This window comes from Phacochoerus africanus, chromosome 5 (assembly GCF_016906955.1).
Source record: "Phacochoerus africanus isolate WHEZ1 chromosome 5, ROS_Pafr_v1, whole genome shotgun sequence".
Classification (NCBI taxonomy): Eukaryota; Metazoa; Chordata; class Mammalia; order Artiodactyla; family Suidae; genus Phacochoerus; species Phacochoerus africanus.
In genome coordinates, this window is record NC_062548.1 from 59,527,511 (window position 1) to 59,540,429 (window position 12,919).

The 12,919-nt window shown below is 42.7% G+C and overlaps 1 protein-coding gene across 2 annotated transcripts in view; it reads left to right on the plus strand.

The window, feature by feature from the left end:
* Window positions 1-706: 706 nt before the first annotated feature.
* MGAT4A (alpha-1,3-mannosyl-glycoprotein 4-beta-N-acetylglucosaminyltransferase A) overlaps window positions 707-12,919 on the plus strand; it is a 104,169-nt gene continuing 91,956 nt past the window's right edge. Inside the window, exons 1-2 of one of the 2 annotated variants that reach the window (XM_047781480.1) lie at window positions 707-764; window positions 5,289-5,614. In XM_047781480.1, the coding sequence (XP_047637436.1) occupies window positions 5,521-5,614 (94 nt within the window). In that variant the 5' untranslated portion in view covers window positions 707-764; window positions 5,289-5,520. Of the gene's footprint in view, window positions 813-5,288; window positions 5,615-12,919 lie in introns of both variants that reach the window. The other variant, XM_047781479.1, reaches the window with a different exon arrangement.

The following is a 12,919-nucleotide window of genomic DNA, read 5'->3' on the forward strand; positions in this document are numbered from 1 at the left end:
GGGGAAAGGGGCAGAACGACACGGTATGGTGGGAAAATAAGATATATTAGCATCCAAACGATCTGCACTTAGATCTTAGTTATTTTTTTTCTTGAGCTAGTCCTTCTCCCTTAGTCCCTGTCTCCTCGTCCTTCCATCAGTAAACTGAGGTTAATGATGCCTGTCGCTGGGGATGTCGCCAGGGCCGGAGACAGTCCGTGAGAAGTCTGGACCCGCGGGGCCTCAGAAGCTCTGAAAGCTGCCCAGGCAGGACGGTCGGGGACTGGACCCCCAGCTGGAGAAGGGCCTGGGGCCCCCGGGTGGCCCAGTGGCGCGCCAGGAGGAGGCCCGCGTCTCCCCAGGGCCTTTTGTTGGCAGCCTGAGCAGCCTCCGCGCACACGCCCGGGAGGATTAAAGCCAGATGTGGCGACCAGGTGAAGCCAAGCGCCCAGAACCCGGGACCACGCCACCTCAGACCCCGCGGTGACATAAAATGAAGCAGAGGGATTTCACCGGAAAGATACCGGCTGCGAGAGGGCACCCCTAAATGACAGCCGGGCGGGCCACGGGCTGGCGGCTCCGCCGCTTGGGGGCGCCCGGCGGCCGGCCCGCAGCACTGGCGGCCAATGGCTGGCGGGGTCGCGGGCGGGGCTGGGCGCGGGGGCCGCTGCGCTCCAGCGGCGGGGCGGAGCCACGCGGGGAGGCGGGGCGCCGGGCAGCGGCGGCGGCGGCGGCCACAGCAGCCTTGGCGGCGGCCGCGGCAGAACTGGCAGCGTCGGCGGCGGGTGAGGGGCTTGCGGCGGTGGCAGCGGCGGCGCGCGGGCAGCCTCGAGGTGGGGGCGCAAGGCGTCTGCGCGGAGGGCACGGGATTGAGGGGCGGTGCCGACTGCCCGGCTCTGGGGCGCCGAGTAGCGGGAGATCCACCTGCTGGTAACGGAGCCGCCGGCGCCACGGCCCGGCCGGAGCTCGCGCGCGTCCGGCTGCTGCGGGGCCGGCTCGGGGCGCGGGCTGGCAGGGCCTCGGGGTGGGGCGCGGGCCGGGCCGCCCTGGGCGCGCGGTCAGCCCGGCTCTGCCGCCGCCACCGCAGCCGCAGCCCTTCGGTACCGCGCTCTCCCGGTGGCCGGCTGGGCGCCTGGTGCGATCTCGGCGCTCCCCCGGCGCGGCGGGGCTCCTCGACTTTGGGGCAAAGTGGAGCAAAGGGGGCAAGGCTTTGGGAGGTTGCAGAGGAGAAGGGAGAGCTGCCCTCGGGACCCGCTGCCCCAGGGCGCACGCCCATTCCTGAGTCCGCGGCGTTCTGGGCCGCGGGGCAGGTGGGGCGGGGGCGAGGCGGAGGGGGCGCAGGGCAGGGGCTGCTCCCAGGGGTTGAGGTGTGCATCGTCCCAGCGAATTTTTCTACCAAGTGGAGACCTGCGGGTCCGCGGTGCAAGTGCACCCCCAGTCCTCAGGCCTCAGTTCCCTCTTAACAAGGAAGCTGCAGGCGGGACCCCCGGGTTGAGTCCGGGTGATTGCACCGAGTGTACCAGGTGACATCACGAAGGCGTGTTTTATGAGCTGGCAGTCAGACCACTTGAGCGCCCGCTTTTTTTATGTCTCGCAGCGTGTGTTTTTCAGGAGTCGGTTCATAGCTTTACCATCTAAATTGTGAAATATAAGCCGGCGCGGAGTGTGTTCTCACGGCTTTCCGTATATTTTGCTGTTGTGCTTTTGCTGCCGAGCGACTTCTGATGAAAGAGAATGACAGCGTCGTTTGTTTGAATTTTAGAAGTGACTTATACGCGTTTAATGGTTGATATTTCTTTTTATGAACTTTTTTAAAAACAATTGCTTCATAAAACAAGTTATCCTAACAAAGGTTTCTTTAGCCCCCAAGTGTCAATCTGAAAACGGACAGGACGATGAAGTTATGTAAGCTGTATTAACGAAAATATAAATCCTTTTATAAATGTAAAACCAATGAATTTTAATATAATTGAGATGTATAAAGTTACAGGACTAACATCTGGATTTCATGATGGCACCTTCTTCAGGCACCTCCGTCTATAGGATGGTAACTAAGCAATATGTCAAGGGTTTTCAGCCATAGAACATATTGAATATTTCAGCGAACACTTTAAAATCAAAGATTACGTAGGACCGCTGCCCTTAAAGGGCTGTTAGTAAAACAGATTTTTCAGTCTGAGATCTAGAGTTGAAAGTTTTGTTCATCTTTGTCAAGATGGAAAGATGATCCGTAACTTTAGCCACTGCCCTTTTTTGTTGTTAAGGATTCAAATGTGTTAAGTGATAGTCTTAGAGTGGTAAGGTGGTAGACTAAAAATTTTACAAGTGTGGACACTGATTAAGAAAATACACATGGGTTACTTCTGTTGCTTTAGGTTGTCAGTCAATTTAGAGGGCTCTTGTTTGTCCAGCCTGGGAACACCACCTCCTGGTTTGAGAGCATGGAGATCCTTGGTTTTGCTCATGTCTGGAATCTTCACGTGTATGTGCAGTTAAACTTCATTAGTGTGGAAACCCTAATTAAAAATGTATGATGGATGACATTCTTACCGAGCAAAATGCTGTCATATTTTTCTTGCAGAATTTCAGGTTTTATTGGTTAGTTGAGTTCCTTATAAGTATTTTTTTTCAAACCAGAAATGACGAACTTCCTGGATCCAATATTTATTATTCCTTTTGCTTTTCACATGTTATCAGTCGTAATCTAGAGTCTACTTTGATTGTAGAAGAGTTCATTTACTTTTACTTGTTTCTTTCCCCATTTATACTGCATTTTATCTTATGGGACTTATTTGTATTAAATAAACCTATTTCACAATATCCTTTCCTTTATGAGTCTCTGCTTCTCTACTTCCCCATGATTATTGATTGACTGTTTACTCTGATAACCCATATACTTGAAGATCTTTTACCAGGACAAAACCCTTCTTGTAGTACAGGTAGGGCTAAGGATAGAGCAACAGAAAGTTATATGCATTGTAATATGATGCCACAACAGGATTAAAATTCTTCGTTACCTAATCCACTGTGTTATCCCTTCTCTTTTTATAATCAGTCATTATTGAGTGCTTATTGAGGTACGACAATACATTAGGCACTTTATGGAATTGAGTTGAAATTCCAGGATTTCGCCATGAAGATGGTAGACACAGGCTTATTAAAAGGTGGATAACTTTGGCTTTAGAAAGCAGTCTTAACTTGAATGTGAGACTGTCTTTGGAGTTCCATGTTTGCGGAGAGTAAGGGGAAGCAAGAAAGTAGGGGGAAGGCCGTGCTTCTAGAATATTCCACAGAGCTGCTGGCCAAGGAAAATTAACAGACTGCCTGGGTAAGAGTGGGGGGAGGGGGTAGCCTAGGCGAGGGTACAGGAAGTGAGAAATCCGTTTAAAGCTTTAAGCTGAAATTTGACATTTCCTGTGCATTTTGCAGTTTATTCTGTCATAGATCCATGTTCGTCAGAAAGTAGAAATTTTTTTTTTGAATTCATACTTAAACTGCTGGGCGAAGGTAGCACCCAGGGAAGGTTCGCTAGTGTAACCTGAGGCTTGGAGCATCCCTGGCCCTCGCTTCTCTTTGTGGGGCCCCCTGCAGGCGGCCTAGTTTAAGAGGCAAAGGATGGGAGATGGGCGCTTGGACTTTAGAGTCATGCAAATCAGGTTTCTGTCTCTGGGTTCATTCACTTCCTTGTGTGTAAAACAGGGTGAGCAATGCCTGCTTCATGGGAGTTTGTGAAGCTTTAGAACCTGTGAGGGACACAGGAAACGCTCACTGAGTAGGAGTGTCTCTCATGACTATTATGAATCTTATGCCCTGGTGATCTTTTTTCACTAGTGGAGGTTTCTAGCAACGTTCACTTTTACAAACCAGCTAAGAGAGTAGTTTCTGAATTGTCTACAAATGGCCCCTTTAATCAGCCACACTCTTCACCAGTGGGAATTGTCCCTAGGCTTCCCAGCAGGCCGTTTTGGAGGTGCATTAAGGCACCCCTCCGAAGTGTCACTTAATGTATTGCCAAGTCCATCTCACGGTCCCCCTGAGGCCACCAGGAATCAATGCACATCTCAGAGTGCCTGACTTGCCCCGAGGGAATGAGAATAACTGGGAGTGGCTGTGTACAGAGCCGCCTGAACTGGTAGTGAGTGGCTGGATGCAGGGTTTTTTGGCTTGGTTTGTTTGGTTTGGCTTGTTAATACAGTTCACATTTATTGAGAACCTGTTATGTGCTGGGTGACTGTGTTTAAGTACTGTTAAGGACTTGGTTTCATTCCGTTTTCTGAACAGCTTTGCTGGCTGGGAGGTGATCTCCAGATTTCCTGAGTTAAAGCAATGTTAAGTGATATATCCTGGGTTCTAGTGTTGCATTGTTGCATTTTCTAAATGCCTAAATAGTCCCAGTTTACAGCCGGCGTGGTGGTGGTGGTAGGGTTAATCATTGGGAAAACTACGTCTATTTTATGATGATGACCAATAGGCATCATGACTGTGACTTTTTTTTTTTTTTTTTTGCTTTTTAGGGCCGCACCCACTGCATATGGAGGTTCCCAGGCTAGGGGTCAAATCGGAGATACAGCTGGCAGTGAACACCACAGCCACAGCAATGCAGGATCTGAGCCTCGTCTGTGACCTACATCCCAGCTTAGCAATGCTGGATCCTTAACCTACTGAGCAAGGCCAGGGATCGAGGCCCGTACCGTCATGGTTCTTAATTGGATTCGTTTCCTCTGCTCCACTACGGGAACTCCATAACCATAACCTTTTTATTCATTATGAGAACCAGAGGAGCCAGCACGGGTAATGATGTCATTTCGGGGGGAGGGGGGTGAAACCACAAGGCTGAGATAAGTGACATGCCCGAAGTCACATAGGTAATGATGGAGCTGCGTCTAGGATCTACGGCTTTTGACCCTTGAAAATTGTAGTCTGTCAGTTTTCTTGAACAATTTGAAAATATTAAGTATTTACTTATTGTGCAGTAAAAGGATTGAGGAAAGTGAAGATGATGTCACAAGGGATCCACTGAGTGATCTTTATAGAGTTCTCAGCTTGGAATCTGTGGCTTATTATTTAATGAGCCTCAGCACTTCCCCTTTGCATAAATAACGAGACCTTTAACTCTACAGATCAGACCAAGCCAAGGAGAGTGTATAGTTGGAAGCTTTTTGCTCTGGAGGAAAACAACCATATCATTCTCATATATTAAATGAGTCCGTTTCGCCCAGCCAAAAATCTGTTTATTACAGTGACTCATAAATGAAGAAACCAATATTTTGCATCAAGCAAGTTTTTCTTTCTCTCTTCCCCCTGAATAGGAAGAAAGAAGCCTGAGACATCCACCTATGAAGACTGTACGACAATCCTGACTAGTAATTGTGGATGGTGTGGCTGCCAGATTTAATTCTGCCCAGCATCTGAAATGAAGCTCTCCTATTGATGGTTTTGATTGGCCTAGAGCCAGGAGAGCTGGATTCAGTTGACTTCAAGATAAAAAGAAACAGTCTTGGTTATCATCATAAACATTTGAACCAGTGATGGTGAAATGAGATGAGGCTCCGAAATGGAACTGTAGCCACTGTTTTAGCATTTATCACTTCGTTCCTTACTTTATCTTGGTATACCACGTGGCAAAATGGGAAAGGTAAGGAAAATATCTCCAAAAATGTGCCTGGAATGTCCTAGGTTTTTGCTTTGTCAAGTGTGCACCAGTGCCTAAGTTAAATGCCCCTGCAGTCTGCATGTTGCATGCTATCTGCTGGCAGCCTGCCAGTTTCTTTCTGACACAAAAATGAAACAGTATTCTTGGACAGAGGAGGCAGACTTTCTGATTTGAATGGGCTTTGTTTTGTTGTGGATTTCTTGTAATTGCACTCAGAGAAACATGCTCATCAGTGGTTTATATTATAAGCGGCAGCCAAGTTGAATAATAAAGACTTTTGTTTGGGCATTTTATTTCTTATTATTAAACATCATAAATGTTTAATAAGCTTCCTTGCACCGGATGTTGTACAAAACACTTAAAAGGACACAATCAGTGCCTTCGAGAAATTTACATGCTGATTATACTAATGATTAGGTGCTGTGTAGTTAATGATTTAAACCACATGTGTTGACAGATTGCTCTTTAGGCAAAGGTATTTATGAAGTGGGTGAGATGGAATTTGGATTTGAAAAATTTTTTTAATTTAAATTAATTTTGTTTAGACTATTAAACTGTTTTTTTTAAGGAATGTTATTTGTTTAGTGATTGGAACCACATTCAAGAACAATGCAGTTGGCTTTTTTGAAGAGAAAATATTTGCAGTAAATTCCTACCCTTCCTTTTTATGTCTCCTTTCCTTATGTTAATTTAAGGAGCATTGTTGGCAGGAAGAATGGAGGTTTATATTTGGTATTTTAGAGTTCTTGTCACCTGGTTATTTGAAGGTGCTATTGCTAGCCTTATTTTATTGACTTGTATGAAGGTAACAAATGATGTATTTATAACAGTTTTTTTCTTTGTGTGTGTGTAATATAATCTGATATTGGTAGAAAAACATGCTCTGTGTATTGAGCAAATACTGTATTCTTTTTCTCTTTTTCTCTGAGTTGGGCTCTAATTTTGGAAGGAACTCTTTGGGGAAGAATGAATGAAAAACCTGTTAAAGACTTTCCTTCTTCGCAGACAAATATATACATCTTAGATTTTTTAATTGTTCCAAAAGGGGACAACTTATTTAAGAAGCATTTTGAGTAGTTAATCAAACTATTACTTGTCAGAGTTCCCTGGTAGTGCAATGAATTATGGATCTGGCACTGTCACTGCTGTGGTTCAGGTTGCTGCTGTGGCACAGGTTCAATCCCTGGCCCAGCTGGGGAACTTCTGCATGCTGTGAGTGTGGCCAAACAACAAAAAATGGAGAACTATTACTTGTCCCTGACATGAACAGAACAGATGACTGGCCTTAAAAGTCTACTTAGGGTATGAGAGAAATGACCATAGGAAGAGTATATGGATTTTTTTCTTATCAGGAAATTTATCTATTCAGAGAGCTATGGTAACAGAGAAACTTGACCCTTTTAAACTGTGTCTTATTTAAGGGATTAAAACTTTTGGAACCTCCCATTCCATTTATCTTTTTTTCTTAGATAAAGACATTATAAGCATTATTTGTGTGTGTGTGTGTGTGTGTTGTCTTTAGAATCTTGTGGTATTAGATACACAAAAAGCCTCTTTGATTATCACTCTTTGAATGGTTCTGTCGTCTTGCGCATACTCTACTGCTCTGTGTTTCTGCTCAGTTTTTTGTCCAGACTCTTTCAGGTATCAACCGAGGTCTCCTGTGGTGCTTATGTAAAATCCCCTGTGCTTTAATGTCATCGTTTATGTAACCACTCTAACGGCTCAGCATTTGGATTCTTTCTAGTTCATTCTGGCAGTCAGACAGCCAGGATTTTCCAGAGCCAACCTCATTTCAGATGTTTAATTCTTAGATACTCATAAAGCACATGCTCTGCTTTTTATATTAAAAGTAGAGTTTCCATAATCATGGGCGTTGCTGGACTAATAGTTTATATTTTTCATTCATTCATGAGTCCCTTTCAAGTACTTATCCTGTGCCTAGCACTGTGTTATAGGCTATATATTATATGCTATGAATATAAAAATGAAGAAGAAACTTAATACCTTTAGGAAGCTCAAGAGCCAGCAGGGGAAGGTGCATGTGAAAGCATGTGATACCCTCAGATAGATTAATATAGACACTACTGCTTTTACATTTAAGTGGCTTTTAGTAGATGTCCTTTTTCAGGTAAAGGAAGTTTCCTTCTATTCCTAGCTTGCTGAGTGTTTTTGTAATGAAAGTGTTAGATTCAGTCAAATGTTTTCTCCCATTATTTTTTCCTGTTACTGATTTTTCATTCTATTCCATTGTGCTTAGAAGACATACTTTGCGTCATTTCTATCCCTTTACATTTATTTGTATTTGTTTTATGACTTAGCACATGGTCCATTCCTGTTGAGTGTTCCATGTCCACTTGAAAAGGATGGACATTCTTTTGCTTTTGGGTGGAGTGTCCTATTGATGTCTGTCAGCTCCAGCTAGTTCATGGTGTTATTCAGGTTTCCTATTTCCTTGTCGACTTTTGGTCTAGTTGTTCTACACACTATTGACAGTGGAGTATTTAAGTCACCAGTTATTATTGTAGAATTGTCTGTTTCTCTCTTCAGCTCTCTGTCAGTTGTTGCTTCATGTATTTTGGTGTTCTGTCATTGGTGCATACATGTTTATAATAATTAAAATTTCCCCTTTTTTCTCTAGTTGCATTCTTTTGTTTTAAAGTCTGTTTTGTCTGATGTTAGTATAGCTAACTCTAGCTTTCCTGTGGTTTCTAAGACTTGATAGATCTTCTTCCATACTTTTCCTTCAGTCTATTTATGTATTTAAGTCGAGTGTGTCTCTTAAAAATGACAAGTAGTTGGATCATGCTTTTTTATGAGACCGATGCACTACCTACTGCGCTAACGAGGCAGCTAGATCATGCTTTTTTAAAATCCAGCCTGACAGTGTCTGCCTTTTGATTGCACTGTCTATCTGCTTATGTTTAATGATATTGATATAGTTTGATTTACATCTGCCATCTTCCTTTTTGTCTTTCATGTCTCATGCCTTTTTGTTCCTGTATTCTTCCTTTATGTTTTTGCACTGATTATTTTCAATGTTGCATTTCAATTTCATGAATTACTTTTTTCACTATTTTTTGAGGTTTTCCTTAGTAATTATTCCAGGGTTTACCATGTAAATTTCAGCTTATCAGAATCAGCTTTCAGTTTATACTAGTTAATTCCAGTAATTCGTAGAAATGTTTCTCCTGTAGAGAGCACTGTTCCCTTTCTCCCTTATATTGTGGCACTGCTGTTATTACATGTGACATCTTCTAATGTTACAAACCTAACAATATTGTTATAATTATTACTCTACCACCTGTTATTATTTCCTTATAATGTTACAAACCTAACAATACATTGTTATAATTATTACTCTACCACCTGTTATTATTTCCTTAGTGCACTACAGCTTTATTCCCACCTACCTTTTTGGGGGATGGTATTAGCAAATATATTACATTTCAATGTGTTACAGATTCAACAATATATTTTGTACCTATCATTTTATAAAATTAATTAAATAATTTAATTGTTCTCTCTTGGCTGCACCTGTAGCATATTGAAGTTCCCAGGCCAGGGAGTGAATCCAAGTCAAAGCTGCAACCTCTGCCACAGCTATGGCAATGCTGGATACCTAACCTCCTCTGCCAGGCCGGATATTGAACCTGTGCCAACGTGGAAACAACACCAGATCCTTAACCTGCTGCACCATAGCAGGAACTCCTAAAATTTATTTTTAAATCAGTTGAAATAAAGGAGAAAAATGTGCATGAATGGCGTCTGTTATAATTATCTAGTTACTGATGCTGTTTGTGTGGATTTGAATCACTAGGGTCACTTGTTTACAGCCTGATGAAATTCCTTTAGTGTTTCTTATAAGACAAGTCTGCTACTAATGAATTCTGACCATTTTTGCTTATCTTGGAATGTACATATTTTACTGTCATTTTTGAAAAATACCTCTCCTGGATGCAGGATTCCTGCTTGGCAGAGTTTGTTTTTTTTGTTTGTTTTTTGTTTTATAGCATTTTGTGTTATCCCATTGCCTCTGGCCTCAGGTATTTCTTTTGAGAAGTTGCCTCTTAATCTTATTGGGGTTCCCCTTGTAAATGAAGTGATGCATCATTTTTCTCTTGCTGCTTTCAACATTTTCTTGCATTTTACTTTCATCCTTTTTATGATGATGTGTCCTTTTGTGGGTCCTGCTTTCTAGATGTGTAGGTTTTTGTTTTTTAGTAATTTGGGGGAGTATTCAGTCCTCGTTTCTTCAAGTATTTTTTTTAACCTTTCTCTCCTCTCCTGCTGGTATACCCATTTTATGGAGGATGATATTCTTTATGGTAGCCCAAATTTCTCTGAAGAAGAATTTTTTTTTTTCCCCTCTGTCATCACTTTATGTAATCTCTATTGATCTGTCTTTAAGTTTGCTTATTCTTTTCTTTTGCCAGTTCAAATTTGTTGAAGCCCTCTAGGGAGTTTTTAAAAAATTCTGTTATTGTCCTTTTCAACTCCGTAATTTCTGTTTGGTTCTTTCTTAAAATTTCTGTTTCCTGATAGTCTTTTTTTGTTGGAACATTGCCATACCTTCCTTTACGTCTTTAGTGAAGCTTTTCTTTAGTTCTGTTTCTCATGACTGCTTTGAAATATTTACCCGTTAAAACCTATGTCTAGTTGTACTCAGAGACAGTTTCTGCTGCCTGCTGTTTTTCTGGCGTGTGGGTCTTTATCTTTGCATGTCTTACAATATTTTTTTTTGAAACTGGACATTTTAGGTAATGTGTTTTAGCAACATTAGGTCCTGCCCTCTCTCCACCCTGGTGCTTGTTTATTTGCTTCCTTATTTGTTTAGTGACAGGCTAGATTATTTTAGTGAGTCTGACCTTCTTACCTCCTCAAGGTTAAGTTTCTATTTTTGCTCCTGGGAGGGGTGGGCACACAGGCGGTTTTTTTTTTTTTTCATTTTTTGTTTTTTTGTCTTTTTGCCATTTCTTGGGCCCCTCCCGTGGCATATGGAGGTTCCCAGGCTAGGGGTCGAATCGGAGCTGCAGCCACCGGCCTATGCCAGAGCCACAGCAACGCAGGATCCGAGCCGCATCTGCAACCTACACCACAGCTCACGGCAACGCCGGATCGTTAACCCACTGAGCAAGGGCAGGGGCCGAACCCCCAACCTCATGGTTCCTAGTTGGATTTGTTAACCACTGGGCCACGATGGGAACTCCGCACACAGGCGTTTTGGGTATTCCACGTTCATTCTGGGATGGTTCTCTTCCACTCTTCCAGTGACCACTACACTAATTGCTGGCTGATTGTTCCTTTGTTTACAACAATGCACTGGAGCATAAATACTGCCACAAACCAATCAAATTGTAGTTCCCCTGAAGAAACTGTTTCTGGCCTCAGTGTTTGATATTTCTCACCCAGGAAGGTTCCTCGGGGCTGTCACTTTCCTTGGTTCACAAACACCTGCAGGGTAAACTGCCTCTTCCTTAGATACATGGTTCTCCCAATTCCCTTCTCTGCAACCTCCACTGTTTTTCAGAGGGCTCTGAGTTTAAACTCCTCCATGCTCTGCTGCAAACAAAGCTGGTTCCCGTGGGAGCTATTTGTTTTATGGCCTGATTTCCTCCCTCAGGCAAAATTTCTGAGCCAGGGCTCTGGATGTGGGGGAGGAGGGAGATGACAGGTTTCTGCCTGGGTGGTACCCCCAACTCTAGGAGCTGAGCTGAGCTCTGGGTAAGAGGAAGGAGCCATAGCCTTAGGTTCTCATGGCTTGCCTCTCTTGGTGTGGAACCACCGCCTCACTAGGTGGAGGAAGGGCTGTCAGGGCCCCAGTATTCTCAGTACACTGCACGCAAGGTAGCGCCTCTGTGCCTGAAAAGATCAGATGTCATATCCTGTTTGGTATAAAAATACAGACCCTAAATAAAGCATTTTATTAAAGCTGTGGCTCTTACTGTAAACTCAAACAGGGAACAAAAGCTTGTAGATTTTTAAAAGTTTTTCTTTATGGAAGAAGCAAACTTCCTCTCAAATAGAATGTGAAGAAAGTTAATAGTAAATATAGGATTTGGGCATGCTGTTGTGGTTCTGGTTCACCAAAATTGTGTAATTATGTTTGAGTGCCTTCTCTGTATCAAGCGCTATTAAAAGTTTGGTTGACGTGAGTGCTGTATCAGAGAAAAATTCCGGCTTTAGTGTTGGGAGGGGGGTGGAGGCAGCTAAAAAAGAATAAATAGGTAAATTTAATAATAATAATAATATGTTTTTTAAACTTTTTTATTTTGAAATAATTTTAGATGTGGAGTAAATTTTCAGAATAGTACACAAAGTTCCCTTATGCCCCCTAATATAAACAGCTTATGTAAGCACAGACTACAATTCTAAACCAAAAATTAACTTTGATACAAGACTGTTAACTAATTTACAAACCCTAGTTGAATTTCACCAGTTTTTTCATTAATGTCCTCCTTCTGTTCTGGGATCTAGTCCAGGATCCCACATTGCATTTAGTTGTCATTTTCCTAGCCTCCTTCATTATGAGAAATTTCCTTACTCTTCCTATGTGCTTTATGTCCTCAGCACTTTTGAGGTTATTTGGTCAGTTATTTTGTAGAATAGCTAATATGAGTTTGTCGGATGGTTCCTCGTGCTTAGACTGGGGTCATGCATTTTTGATCGGAATACCACAGACATGACATTGTGTTCTTCTTCATCGAGTATATCAGGAAGTGCAAGATGCTGATGTGTCTTATCACTGGTTCTGTTCACTGATCGCTTGGCTAAAGTGCTGTCAGGTTTCTTCTCTGTAAAGTTTGTTTTTTCCTTTGTAATTAATAAGTGTTTTGTGGAAACATCTTTAAAACTTAGGAGATAGCCTGTTTCTCATCATACTTTTGCTCACAAATTTTCATGTGTATTGATGATTTTTGTCTGCAACAGTTTATTACTGTGCTGTTTGTCAAATACGAAATTCTGTGTCCATCATCTCTTCTCCATTTATTAATTGGAACTCTGCTGAGAGGAAGAGATAGCTCTTCCGCCTCATTTACTGCTTATTTCTTATTTCTTTATATGAGTACAAATTCATGAATATTTACTTTGTCCTGCGAGTTATAATCCTTTCCTCTTGTTCATTATTTTGTTGTTCGAATTGTCCCAGAATAGCTGTTGGGAGCGCCTTCAAGTAGGTTTCTGTGCCTTCAACATTGTCCCATCTTTTATTTTTTTTCATATTTTTGGAGGTGAAATTCATGTGCCATAAAATTAGCCATATTAAAGTGACCAGTTTAGTGGCAT